Raw genomic sequence first — 14,966 nt, forward strand, 5'->3', positions numbered from 1 at the left:
GAGAGAGAGAGAGAGAGAGAGAGAGAGAGAGAGAGAGAGAGAGAGACAGAAGTGCAAGTGCCTCTGTCTCTGTCTCTCTGTCTCTCTCTCTCATGGGACTTGCCGGAGGGCCGTGGGAGCGCCGCATTTATATAGAGCAGGGAGGGCTGCTCGAGGGCCGGATTAAACCAGGCCGCGGGCCGCAAATGGCCCGCGGGCCGGACTTTGAACATGTCTGGTTTAATAGCTTAAATAATATTTTAAGGCTGCTTTTGTCTTTACTGTGTCTTTATTTTTAATTTCTGTTTTACACTGTTCAGGGATATGTAAGGATATTTGTAAATGTTACACATAGGCATTGTAGAGTTCCTGGTGCTCTCTGAGTTTGGTGATTTGCAGATGTTTCATTGCCCAGTTAGAGAGAATCATCAGTATGGGTGATGATGATGTTACCTACGTGTCTAATGAAACATCTGCAAGCAAACAGCTAAGCTCAGAGAGCGTCAAGACCTCAACAGTTCAACAGTGAGGTATATGTATTCCCTTTTGCTGGAGACAGACATGGATCCTCACCTCACTTTGTCAATTTTAGTGTTCATTAATCAACCTTGTTTCTTATAGATATAAGGCTGTTTGGCTCATCTTTTTCATACTTGGTCTTGGGACACTCTTGCCATGGAACTTTTTCATGACCGCTACAGCGGTAAGTTAAGGATGTATGCGCATAATTTGTACCAGATTCCAGACCAAGGAACTGCCCATACCACTGATTCTCAGATTGTATGGTTCCTATAAGATTATATTAAAAGATGCAAAACCTTACATTGATCGTCGTTGAAAACACAGTACAGGTAGTCCTTGATTTTCAGCCATTTGTTTAATGACCATTTGAAATTAAAATGGCACTGGAAAAAGATTTTTTTATGACCATTTTTCACATTTATGACCATTGCGGCATCTCCATGGTCATATGATCAAAATCCAGATGCTTGGCAACTGGTTTGTATTTATGATGGCTGCAGTGTCCTGGGATCGTGTGATCACCTTTTGCAAACTTCTGACAAGCAATGGGGAAGCCAGTTTCACTTAACAACTGCAGTGATTCACTTACCAATTGTGGCAAGAAAGGGCATTAAAATGGGGCAAAATTCACTTAACAACTGTCTTACTTAGCAACAGAAATTTTGGGCTCAATTGTGTTTGTAAGTCAAGGACTACCTCTAATCCTTTTCACTTTAATGGGAGTTCAGTGCAGTTAACCTACTCTCTGTTACTCTATTCAATTTATGTAACTGATCATTTTTAGCCCATTTTCATAAAGATTAAAAGTACTGGAGAAATGTGACTATTTTATACTTGCACACAAAAGGCAGAATTCTTCTGTGTGAACTACTTAGGAAATAAGAGAAAAGTGTTAGATGTTGGAATTGATTTCCTTCATTGGTTTGTCTGACCAATTGTTTATTTGTTTTCTGTAGTACTTCACCAACCGCCTCAACATATCATCCTTTGATTCCTATGCTAATGTGAGTATCATAGGAAAAGAGATAGTTTCTCCCAAACATTTGCTGTCACTAATCAACCAAGTGAATTCAAGGGGGATGTTTGTGAATTGTGTGAAGCAGTTGTGCTTAATCTAGAATTCCTCCATTAGGGTAGGTAATTGGAATGGGTCAGTGGTTCCAAGCCATACACTTTGGTAGTTGCAAGGTGGACTAGGCTTTCAAACAGTATAAGTATCTTGCATTGTATAACTATTGAGAAGGGGAGCTTTGGTTCCTTATTTTTTTGCCCATATATGATTAGTTACCTCTTCCTGAGGTAACTCATTGTTCTGGAATTTTCTGCTGCTACTCTACCGCACTGCATTTGAGAAATGGAAGCTACAGAAAAACATGCCAAAGTGCAACACTACTGTGTCAAAAAAGTTGATTACTTCTATCTATGTCCCAAAGATTTATATTCCTTGGAGACAGCTGGTGGCCTCAACAATTCTCTAAAAGTATACAAATGATCAGCTGTCTGCAAGGAATATAAATCCTTCCATTCCCTACCATCCAGTCAGAGCTGAAGAAGCTTCTTGGATGAGAAGCAAAATGTCTTCAAAGAAAATCAAGGAAGCCCATTGCCTCTTGAAAAAGCACCTTTGGGACAACCATGACCTGGATGACTGAGAATCTCCATAGACATACTTCTATCTATGAGGCTGAGGAAAAGGAGAGTCAGTAAATATACATAAAACAATTCTGAACATAACAGAAAAAGATTCCATTAACTTTTAAGTAGGAAAAAAAGTGTGCCAGAAGATTCTTGGAAAACATTCCAAAATGTTGGGAAAGATTCCATTGTGGCATAAAGTAAAAGCAATTTTTTTTGTTTTTTTTTCCTAAATGTTGTAGTTCCTTTTGTTCATGAGATAGGTGCAAGCATGTTTCTTTAGTTTACACACGTTTGCCACAGTGCGTAATAAATTTTATTATTTATTATTTATTTATATCACAGTGTGATATAAATTTTAAAATAATAGTTGTTAAAATTATTGTCAATAAAAAAGTTTGAAAAGGATATATTGCGGTATCTGGAGAATACAAGAGAAATAAATGGCAGAAATCACAGAAGAAAAAGAAGTAGAATGACTGTGGCAAAAGAAGGCAAATATAGTACCAATAAGTAGGTGCCTTGGGGGCAATCCCTAAACATCTGGAGCACTACTTGAACACCATCAGCAATGACAAAATTACCAATAGTCAATTGCAAAAGGTAGCTTTACTTGGAAGAACTTACATCTTGCAACAATACTGCCTACAACATCTCCATTTCTTAGTTCCTTGGGAAGGGCTCAATAGATAGATAGAAATGCCACATCTAATCTAATTGGCTAACTATGAGACCAACCATCATAATAATAATGATAATACCCCTTTCTAATTACTTGCAGGACTCTTACAATCATACTAATGTGAATGTCACGGAGAAGAAGAACGTTTCTCTCTCAAACCTGCCATCCATATTTAATAATGTGATGACATTATGTGCCATGTTGCCTCTACTCATCTTCACCTGCCTTAACTCTTTTATCCACCAGAGGTATGATTTTTATAGATTTTCCGAAATGAAAATTTTAGACTTCAATTGCTCTGAGTCCTTTGATTTCCAGCATATTGGCAGCATTCAGACTAGGTCATTTTGAGCTTCTCAGTGGGAAAAGAACTTTATTTTCTGTTCTGCAAAGTTGGATCAGTTTTAGATATTTATGATGCTATCCAAGCATTTTAATTATTTCCATATAGTGATCCAGAACAGTTTTAGGAGCATAGTACCTAAAAGCAAAAATAAATTGTTTCATTTTGCTGTATTGTCTTTAGGTTTTTGAAGTACATAATTATTTCAGTTTTACTACATGTTACTTTTGTTTTATACAGATGGAAGCAACTGCTTATATCATTACTGAACCATAATGCAACAGATAATTTATACATACATAAAATCTCTTCATTTATGTTCACAAATTCAACATAGTCTAGATAGCTTCCCAACCTGAATGTTTCTAGATGTTTGAACTTTAACTCCTTGAAGCAGGATCTCTGTTGAACATTCTGAGAAATGAAGACTACCCATTTGAAGGATGCACAGGTTGGGAAAAGCTATTTCAGATTGTGATTACACATCTAAAAACAGATTATCCATTGATTGAAGTTTTATCTCAATAGAACGAATTGGATTTTATTATGATTTTAGAAAGTCAGGGGTTTTTTATCTTTATCTTTTTCCATTTATTAGGATCCCTCAGCAAATACGGATCATATCTAGTTTGGCTGCCATCTTCTTGGTCTTCATGGTAACAGCAATCCTAGTCAAGGTCCCAATGGAGCCTTTGCCTTTTTTCATCATTACCATGGTCAAGATAGTTCTCATCAATTGTAAGTGAAGTTCTGTTGTGTGTATATAAATTTATGAATTATTAAAGTGGCCACACTTTTCCCATTCTTACAGGTATATACAGTATATACACATATAGATAAACACATTCTGTCTCTGACGGGCAGTATTTCACCCTTACCTGTGTTTGAGAATCTAAGCAGTTTTTAGCATTGAGCACTCTGTCAGGGTGTTGAAGTGGGTAGAATGTAATTCTTGCAGATCCAAATTTTGCCAGTGGGAGAATGTGCAAGACCAGATAGAAACATTTCCCATCCATGCTCAATATAATGTGCAAACTATAGTGATGTAAGCCAGAGGTCTCCAACCTTTCTCAGTTGGCGGACCGGAGGGAAAGGGAGGGGGAAGCATTTTACGTGTGCGCATGCATGACATACAAACGGGGCCAAGAGCACGTGTAACGCAAACAGGGCAGTGTTAGCGTCCGCATGATACTTGCTAGCACCGCCCCATTTTCGCTGCATGGGCACTAGCAGTGCCCCAATTTCACTGCACTGCTCCTTGTTTTTGCACCGTACCTGGTTTTAGCGTCGCAAGGTGCTCCGTTTGCATAGCTGCAATGCCCTGCTTTCACGGCGCTAGCACGAATGGGGGTGAGTGGGCACACACATGCATGCACTGGCCAGCCTGTTCCGCAGCCCGGTGGCTAGCAAGCCACAGCCCGGTAGTGGGCCACGGACCGCAGCTTGGGGACCCCTGATGCAAGCTACATCCTGCCCTTCAGCTTTGGGTTCATTTTATAGTGCTTACTTTTTGTGGATAAGACCTATTTACAATTACCTTTTAAATGTTTTTTTTCTTCTTTTTTGACAGCCTTTGGGGCCATTCTTCAAGGCAGCATTTTTGGATTGGCAGGGCTCCTTCCTGCCAGTTACACGGCACCTATTATGAGTGGGCAGGGCCTCGCAGGGACATTCGCAGCAGTAGCAATGATCTGTACTATTGCCAGTGAGTATTACATATTGCTTGTTTTGGTTTATGCTACACCTTTCAGCCTATAAAGCAGCCAAGGCCGGGGTATTCATTATCTCTCTCTGTATTATTGATGTACAGCTGTACATCATTTACAGGCATCCTTTGATATTTCAGAGAGCAAGAGGTTTGCTCATAAGCCCCCCATCATCAAAGAAAGAGTCACCACTTTTCTCTAAATCTTTTTCAGCTGGTTCCAGACTAGAAGAAAAAAGTGCCTTTGGTTACTTCATTACTGCCTGTGTTGTGATTCTGATAGCAATTGGCTCCTATATCATGTTGCCTCGTCTGGTAAATATGTTTTTTCTGGAAATAGCCTTGGGTATGCTGAGGTAGTGGGCAAGTGAGGGAGTCTCCTGACATGCAAGCCCCCTTGTGCAAAGAGAGCTGGGCTCTTCATTCAGTCCTCAATAATAGGTATGAATAAGTCAGAAGATACCCAGCTTGTTTCAGAAGAGTTCCCATTGTCCAGCCACAAGCAGTTTTTTTGACCCCTGTTTCATTTTCATTCTACACCGCCTGCATAGTATCTTAATATTTCCCCAGGATTTTTTCTGCTTTTATTCGATGAAGAATAAGAGAGAATATGCAACTTCTGTGACTCAGGCTGAGATGGAAACAAAAGTTGATCTCATCAAGAAAGGTAAAAACTTGGGTATGGAAAGAAGGGAAATGTATTCATGACCATAAATGCAGGGTGAAAAATGGTATATCAGATATTCCCAGGTTACAAATAATATTGCAACCAATGTTAAGGGATGCTGGAAACCGTAAATCAGGCATATATCAAAGCTTAAAAGTAGCAAATCTCTTAATTTAATACATGTGGGGTCCTCATCAGAACCAAAAGGCAATTAAAAAAACATAGCCTATTTTTATTGTCTTCTAATTTCTTCTCAAGTTAGCAAGTTACAATAAAACCCATGGTTGTCATCCGATGGCCTAGCATGAGATTTCTTATACAATTTTCTAGTGGTAATAGTTTCATCTAAGGCTCTCCAGAATAACCAGTGGCCAGCACCCACTGAGCAATTTTTTATTTTCTAGCCTTTGCTATTGTCTTTCAAAGCTTGTATGTGAGAAGAGATGTACTGATCTTTAAATACCCACCAGACTAGAAGGCCAGTGATTAAAAAAATGAACTCTTGTTTATTTAGGCAATCTCTCAAAAACACATTTTTAGAAAAACAATTTACTGAAATGCCATAATGGGTTTTACAACCTGTCTGTTCTCATTAAATTTCCCTCATATTCTCCACTGAACCAAATGTTCCATTCTGATTTCTGCTGCCAACAATTCTAAACATTTTTTTCATATGCATTTATATACAAAACAGCAAGGACTAAAATGTAACAGGCAACAGTGACTGAAACAGTTCCATGCAGATAAAAGCACTTTAAAATAGCAGTTAGAAGCATTTAAGAAACCTCTGCACAGAAAACATCTTGGCCTTTCACCAGATTGATTCCTGGCCAGCGTCTCTGGAAAGAACATTTCACGACTGAGGGCTATTCAAAGTCACTTGCAGTTCAGAATGTAAAGGTGCTTGGAGCACAAATCTCACTGACACCTAAGACGCGGGCAGGAATATAGGATAGGAGGCTCTTCTTCAGATACTGTGGCCCTGAATTATGAAGCTTTAAAGAATAAAATTAACATTTTAAATTGGGTACAGTACTGGAATGGGGCACAGTACTGGAATGGGGCATAGTACTGGTTCAATAATAAAGTGCAGACCTAGTTTCTGCAAAATATATGTATTAAAAGTTTGTTTTGTCAAACTTGTCCTTTTCATCTGTCTACAGATGTGGTTAATGGTGTTGAACGAAATCACTCTGTGAATGGAGATTCCCTTCCCGCCAGACACACATCTTCAGTCCTTGGCATCTTTAAAAAGGTAAGTGGCCTATGGATTGGGCCTAGGTGTGTGTGGGGGGGGGGGTTCACACCCTAATATTCTGTTTCTTTCTTTGTTTAAAATTGTTATCTGGAATTCTATGATTGTATTTGCCTTTGCAAATACAATCATAGGGAGCGCGATGGCTCAGTGGTTAAAGATGCTGAGCTTGTCAGCTGGAAAACTGACAGCCCAGCTTCAAGACCTGAGCACCGCACAACAGGGTGAGCTCTCATCCCTGCCCCAGTTTCTGCCCACGTATCAGTTTGAAAGCATGCAAATGTGAATAGATTAATAGGTACCACAGCATTCCATGAGCCTCTGGTATATAGCCATGCTGGCCACATTACCATCGGAAATGTCTTCAGACAATGCTGGTTCCCTTGGTTAAGAAATGGAGATGAGCATTGCGCCCTAGAGTCCAACATGACTCGTTAGGGAAACATTTACCTATTTGTCTTTGCATATATGTTCTCTTTTCTAGATATGGGTTATGGCTGTTTCTGTCTGCTTAGTTTTCACTGTTACAATTGGAGTCTTCCCAACTATCACTGTTGCAGTAAGGCCAACTATTGGACAAAATACACTTTGGGGTAAGCTAAACTTGGTTCTTAGAAGTGATTAAGATACACAATGATGAAACAGTTTGTGAATCTTTTAGAACAGGGGTCTTCAAACTTGGCAACTTTAAGACTTGTGGACTTCAACTCCCAGAATTCCTCAGCCTGCTGAACAATTCTGGGAGTTGAAATCCACAAGTCTTAAAATTGCCAAGTTTGAAGACCACTGTTTTAGAACTATCTGTAATCCTGCAATCCTATGACAGTGTAATCTGAACTCCATCTAAATCCCACAAAACAAAAAACAAACAAAGCAAGACATTTATGTAACTGCTTCATTTCATTGACGTTTTGGGGTTGAATTCTTGCAACATTTCATATCATACCATTTCAGTTGGGTCATGTCAGGATTTTGACTCATCCATTCCAAAACATGAAATTTCTTCTGCTTCATCTAGCCATTCTGTTCTAGATGTACAGTATTTATGTGTTGCTTAAAATTAATGTTGTGCTGCCCACATTTAAGCTTCAGTTCATGGACAGGCAATCTGATATTTCCTGAATAGTTTGTTAATACAATCCAAAATCCATTGTTGGCATCTATAATTGTGATCCATCTAGATCCTGAGGCTGCAAAGTTGGTCCTAACCATGATACTCTCATGGTTTCCTTCGCAGTTGAGATGAAATACTTCTATTTTCATTTTCTCCAACTGTCATGTTTCTAAATAATGAAAATTCCACTTTCCATCTCATGTGCCCACAGCATATTGTTTCAATAGCCAGCTGACTTATCCAGGTGGTCTTAGTATCATTCTATGCATACCACTTTGTCTTAATTTATCTAGAATCTTAGAATCTGTTAATAGAAGCTACTGTATATGAAGTTCAGATCACATTGTAAGTCACAGAACGGCAAGATTACAGAGATGTGCAGAGTTCACAAAAGGTTTCTCTTGTAAGCCAAACTTCCTCTGGATCAGTTTACAGAAAGTCTCCTGGCAGTCTGCTTAGCTTTAACTTTATTTGCCATCTGCATTTGTAGGAGTTTTGCTATGAGTAAAGATGATTAAGTATGGGCGTATTTAGACTGGAGAGAGTGGGAAGACCTGGAAGAGAAGGATAGGGTGTGGGACAAAGTAGTTAGGAAAATACTGAAAACTAAATAAACCCTTTCTATTTAGTTTTCCATATCCGATTAAGACACAATTTGTTTGTTTTCCTGTTTGGGGGTGTTGCTCTTCCCACATCCACGTACATTTATGTCATTTATTATCCCACAATAGACTATATAGATACTTTATTGTTTATTTTATTTTATTTTGCACTCTCCAGTTCCACATATTTTACAGTGTACTGGTTCTTAATTCTAAGGAAGGATTTAATAAAGAATTAAACATCATAATCACTGTATTACATTAATTGAGCATTGTGATGATGGACTCAAATAGACTAGAGAGGTAATAATAATCCAGACTAGAATTGAAGAAGAATGAGGATTGGTATAAACCTGTTAGAAAAAAATCCATGTTGAGAAATTATGGATTCACACTTCTTTTTGAAGACAGAGCAGGCTTTGAAGATCAGATCAACCTTTCTAAAACAGATCAAACCAAAAGGAAAGTTAAAAAGGAATTCTTAGACTACTCAGATCTGTATGTAAGGTGCTGTTTTAGTCTCATGTCTATCCTCAGATTCTTCTCCTTCATCAGACCTAAATTGCAAACTCGGACTTCAGGATTCTGATATGTTTACTTAGACCAGGGGTAGGCAACCTTGGCTCTTTTATGACTCGTGGACTTCAACTCCCAGAATTCCTGAGCCAGCCAAGCTGGCTCAGGAATTCTGGGAGTTGAAGTCCACGAGTCATAAAAGAGCCAAGGTTGCCTACCCCTGACTTAGACAAACAGATTCACAAGTGCTTCAGTAATGATTTGGTAAAAATCCCTCACAGCTTTCCGTGTCGTTATTATTATCGGTTTGAAGAAGATGGAAAAGAGGAGCTAACATGTACTATCTGCCTGAGTCCGGCTAAAGTCATCTCGATATTGCCCCATTGGACACTGCAGCAGACAAGAGTTCTAGTCCGGAGACTGACCACACTTCTCTATTATTCTCTCTTCAGTTGACTATTTCAGCCCAGTTGCTTGTTTCCTGATGTTTAACATCTTTGATTGGGCAGGAAGGAGCCTCACAGCTGTCTGTGTTTGGGTGAGTATAAGGAAACCAGGTTTTATGGTAGTCAGCTAATCCACCCTTCTTAAAGTTCAAATATGTCTTCTGAGCTAGGATCAAGAAAAAAGGTACTTTTGTGAAAAAGAGTTCTGAGGAAAAAATACAGAAGGATCTGAGGAAGAGTAGCATTTTTTGTTCAGTTTTTCCATAAATGGGGCAGTAAATCTCATAACTATATACATTGAAGAAGGCAAAATATTAAAGACAGTGATCCTGCTGATAAGCCTGGCTAAGTTGTTTAATGCTGCTTATTGCTCATGTATGTGATATAAAGAAAAGAAGACTGATCTGGCAATGGCATGGAAGTGCCATAAATAAAGAGGGTAGAATAGTCTGAGCTTACCTTTGAATAACAGATGCTAGTGGCCATTATATACTCATACTGCAACATAGCAGCAAAGAAGTAAGAAGAGGCAGGAGACAGATTTTCAAGTTGCGTACTAGTAAATAAAAAAAATCTAAATAATGAACGAATATTATTGGTGTAATTTTTGTACAATAAAGGTGCCACAAAAAGTCAACTGTGGACAAATCACCGGGAATCATAAAAAAGGAGCTTAAGGCGGGATGAGGGAGAAGGAAAATGCTTCAAGCAGGCAATGAAGAAAAATGATTAATGGAAAAAAATAAGTCTGACAGTCTAATTAACTAGACACATGAGTAACAATGGAAGAAAGAAAGAAAAATGCAGGGATGACACATTAGTTTGCTTTGTCCAAATAATGTGGTCTGTTTTTTTCCTCTATTGCCCACCTATTTGGTGAGGGCACTTCCACTTGTCTAGTCAGTAATCCCGCTCTCACTATTTACAATTTACAGTCTATCTGGCACAGCATAGGGATACTCAGTGGTTGAAGGGCTAAAAAAGAAATATTACAGAGCAACCTTGAATCTTGAATGACAATAAAGAAGCCGAAAACCTTTCTCACGGGGCCTGGGAGAAATATATTTCCCCACTATCACTTCAGCTCAGCATTTGAAACATTATGTCAGCCCTTACCTTTCAGGCCAATAGCTTCAGCATAATCTTAATAAGACTGCTTGATTAAGATTGATTAAGGTTGTCGGTGTACAACCTTGTACACTGTACACCTTCAGCAGGAAACCCATCCCAGTTCCAGTTTCTCCTTTTGTACTGGGATCAGTTATGTTGGCTGCTTTCCCTCCTGCCCAGCCTTCTCAGGCCTATCCCAGAGAGAAAGATGGGTGTGCACAAAATATGTTTACCAAATTTCTTTGTGGAAAGTTTGACTCCACAGAGATGATGGGTGGGTGGTTTGAGGCTGATGAGCCACACAAAACCTTCCATTCCTCGGTCTGGCACTTCTTCCTGCTGCTGCCTTCCCCCTGGCAAAAAATCTTATTTTGTACATCTGCCACAACACACATGGGAAATGAAGGGGAGAGAGGGCTTTTCATCCACTTTAACATCTAAAGCGAGTCCCTGATTATCCAGCTCCAAGGGGGAATAATGCTATTTTTGCAACCAAGCAAAACCTCAGAAAGTCTCATTCTGTTCTCAGATGTTTCATTGCCCTGTCAGTGAAAATTTCTGAGTTAAATTGGAACTAACAATCTAGGATATGTTTGGCTATGTCACTCTTGTTTCTGGAGAGAGACTTCTTTTTCCTTTTTGGGAGAGATTCAGATGTTTCATTGGGATGATAAGAATTATTTTATTTCTATTCCATTGAAGTAATTAGCCTTCCGATAAACATATATAAGGCACTGTGACATAATTTGGTCTGCACTCACAGAAAGATGCCGTTAGACCTGATAGATGACCCTAGTAGGAAGGCCAAATGGTATGTTACAGAAGAGGGAAAAACATTTCCAGTTTAGAGAGCAAGTGTGTATAGTTGAGGTAGCTGATTTTAAATAAAACATATAACCTTTATTTACAATCTTGCATGAAATGACGAGGTTGAAATACATTCTCTGTTAATAAAAAACTACATTTAGCCTGAATCAGACCATCTAGCCCCATGAGATCAATTCCATTCCTCTATAATCCTGCTACCCCAAAAGGTGTTAAATTATACATTTGTGCTCCTAGAGATTCGTAGCAGTTGTTAACAGATCTACTTTGACTGGCTATAAGTTTCCAAGACTTCCGGTAAAACAGGAACTTTCAAAATTCAAATCGTGTGTTTTATCAGTAAACTGTAGCCTTTCCCAACAGCTTACTGATGAAGCCTGGGCTCTGGATTCAGAAAGTGCTCCAGTTCTGATATATCCTGAAGAGAATTCTCTGAACTCACATTTAATGTTCAGATTTTAACTGCAGATTAACTTGATGCTAACTATACTAAAAATACTTTTTTGGCAGAATGAGCTGGAAGGAGACAGGTTAACAGGTTAACAAGTCCTCTGAAGTTCTGAGTAAGAAATGATCTAAGGGTTGTACTGNCAGAAAGTGCTCCAGTTCTGATATATCCTGAAGAGAATTCTCTGAACTCACATTTAATGTTCAGATTTTAACTGCAGATTAACTTGATGCTAACTATACTAAAAATACTTTTTTGGCAGAATGAGCTGGAAGGAGACAGGTTAACAGGTTAACAAGTCCTCTGAAGTTCTGAGTAAGAAATGATCTAAGGGTTGTACTGTCTCCTTGCCAAAGTTGAGGAAAGGCCATGTGTTTTTTTTTAGAGTTTCCTGTTTGTTTGGGTGAGTTTTACAACTGGGTTTTTTTAGGATTATTTTCCCCCTTCTGATTGGTTCATTATTGGTTTTGTGGAATGATTGCTCAGTGTTTTGTCTGACGGTGACCCAGAACCGAGGAACAGCTGTCCTTTCAATCAGATATTTTTGTTCAAATATGGAGGTGTGTGGCTGTGGAGGAGGTAGAACTGAAGGAAGCATATAATGAATGTGGAAAACAAGAAAGCCACAATGTCCAGTTCCCTGGTCTAAGCTCTGCGGAGCAGCCAACACAGCTTCTACTACAAAGGATATGGCCAGTGGTATTTTGGCTGGCAGACCCAGCTCTGGAGCCCTCTGAAGCCCATGAATGTATGAGGAAAAACTGTTTTTTGATTTATAATTTGAATAGTATACTGTACTAAAAGTACTTCATGAAACATAACACTGTGACTCAGTAAAAACAGATTAATAAACTAAATACAATAAATATTAGTATTTGCAAAAACTGTTCAAACATTTCCCTTCACATAGACACACACACACACACACACACACACACACACAGTTGAGAAAGAGAGAGATCTTTTGCAAAGGGAACTTTCAGATTATTTCTCACAAAGAAGAATAAAAGTATACAATTTAAGAGGACTTTTTAAAATATTCTTCCCTAAATATAATATGTTGGTTGGGCGGGATTCTAAATCTAGTATAATAATAAATAAAATTTAACGATGACATCATATAAATAGAACAGATATGTCCTTTTAAATCCCTCATCATATTTTCACTCTGAATATTATTTTTTTCTTATTATTAGTTCCTGATACTTAGAGAAACAATCAAAGCTGTATGGGCCATATATCTTGTTTTTCTTTCTGATCAAGGACGGTAACTCTCACCACTTTCAAGTAATTTCTGCTGTGGTTTTTCCATATAAACAAAGTTGAATTCTGGCTGAGGCCAGCAATGCAGTGAGTTGGCAAAGGAAAGAGATGATAGAATGATTGCAGCACTTTGATCTCAACTGGTAGATCTCATTTGTATGCCCACCTTTGAAGAACTCCATCTAAAAAAGAAGCCAAAATAATAGGGAATGTATTAAACTACAGCCTCTCTCCTTAATGCACATGTAATTGCAAAATAAAATCTGGAGAAACGTTCAAAATAATGGCCTCCATCCACAGGATGCCTCCTTTCCAATTCTGTTGCCCCAGCATAAGAAAACTCCTATTAGAATAGAATAATAACAGAGTTGGAAGGGACCTTGTAGGTCATGTAGTCCAACCCCTGCTCAAGCAGGAGAACCTATACCTTTTCTGACAAGTGGCTGTCCAGTCTCTTCTTGAAAGCTTCCAGTGATGAAGCATCCACAACTTCTGAAAGCAAGCTGTTCCATTGGTTGATTGTTGTCAGAAAATTTCTCTTAATTTCTAGGTTGAACCTCTTCTCGATCAGTTTCCATCCATTGTTCCTTGTGTGGCCTTTGGGTGCTTTGGAAAATAGATTGTTCCCCTTTTCTCTGTGACAGTCCCTCAAATATTGGAACACTACTATCATGTCACCCCTGGTCCTTCTCTTCACAAGTTCTTGTAACCATTCTTCATATGTTTTAATCGCCAGGCCCCTAATCATCTTTGTTGCTCTTCTCTGCACTCTTACTAGAGTCTCAACATCTTTCTTACAATGTGGTGACCAAAATTGGGATGCAGTATTGTAGGTGTGGTCTTACTAGAGCTTTATAGAGCTTGCACTTACCTTTCTACAGACAGGCAAACACAAGACCCAACTCACTCCAGATAAAAAAATTATTCCCAAGTCAGAAATATGAAAGGATTGAGATTAAAGTAAATAAGTATTGATTGCATGGAAATCAGTGAAAAAATGTCCCTTAATTTTAAAATATTAGCTTTGCCAACAGTTCCACATAACCTCCAGTTGGTGTAAAAACCAGGTAAATACATTACAGGTAGTCCTCAATGTACAACAGAAATGGGGCCTGCCCTTTATGGTCGTAAATCATAATGGTCGTAAAGTCGGTCATTTTGTGACTGGGCCCAATTTTACAACCTTTTTGTGGCAGTTATTAAGCAAATAGAATGTAGTCATTATGCAAACCCACTGTTTGCTATGGGGCGTTTTTGTTGAAAACGGAAGTAAACATTAGTTTTCGGTAAAAACATTGTAAATCACAGTCATATTACTGTAGGACATTGTAAACAGCTGTAAATGTGGGCCAGTTCTAATCACCTGAAATGTCATGTGACCAGTAGGTGGTGGGCCACACATCATACAATTATGACAGTGGGATACGTTATAACTTCAAACTGTTGCTAGCAACCAATCGTAAATCAGAGGCTACCTGCCTCCAGCTATTCAAGGCATCTAATGGCCTAAGAGCTCTAATTTGTTCTTCCAACAACTGCGAATCTTCATTTGGACAAGACAGATTAAGTAACAAATGCCTGACTTGAGTAAATTGCTAACCAGTAGTCTGAGGTAAACCAAACTAGCTTTTCAGTTATGAAATATATCTAGAAATGGCTTAGTCAGAATTGCATTGTTCCAAAGTAATAATATTACAAGAAGCCCAATTTATTACAAAACATTTACCTTCCATTTTAAGTTGTGTCCCTCTCATACTGTAAGCTTTTCCTGGATAACGCTAGCCAGTGTTCTCCATAGGCAGTTTGTGACATTACGTGCAGGGTTCAAAGTGATTCCAATACTTGCTAGGATTT

General features: G+C 38.6%; 1 protein-coding gene across 2 annotated transcripts in view; it reads left to right on the forward strand.

The window, feature by feature from the left end:
- The window catches only part of SLC29A1 (solute carrier family 29 member 1 (Augustine blood group)), a 58,744-nt gene that overhangs the window by 39,663 nt on the left and 4,115 nt on the right, over positions 1-14,966 (forward strand). For both annotated transcript variants that reach the window (XM_015825307.1, XM_015825308.1), the window contains 10 exons: positions 601-682; positions 1,458-1,505; positions 2,918-3,066; positions 3,760-3,899; positions 4,732-4,866; positions 5,081-5,181; positions 5,437-5,533; positions 6,697-6,788; positions 7,273-7,381; positions 9,473-9,558. In XM_015825307.1, coding sequence (XP_015680793.1) covers positions 601-682; positions 1,458-1,505; positions 2,918-3,066; positions 3,760-3,899; positions 4,732-4,866; positions 5,081-5,181; positions 5,437-5,533; positions 6,697-6,788; positions 7,273-7,381; positions 9,473-9,558 — 1,039 coding nt within the window. The remainder of the gene's footprint in view (positions 1-600; positions 683-1,457; positions 1,506-2,917; positions 3,067-3,759; positions 3,900-4,731; positions 4,867-5,080; positions 5,182-5,436; positions 5,534-6,696; positions 6,789-7,272; positions 7,382-9,472; positions 9,559-14,966) is intronic.

This window comes from Protobothrops mucrosquamatus, unplaced genomic scaffold (assembly GCF_001527695.2).
Source record: "Protobothrops mucrosquamatus isolate PMUCROS unplaced genomic scaffold, P.Mucros_1.0 scaffold2590, whole genome shotgun sequence".
In the NCBI taxonomy this organism is placed as follows: domain Eukaryota; kingdom Metazoa; phylum Chordata; class Lepidosauria; order Squamata; family Viperidae; genus Protobothrops; species Protobothrops mucrosquamatus.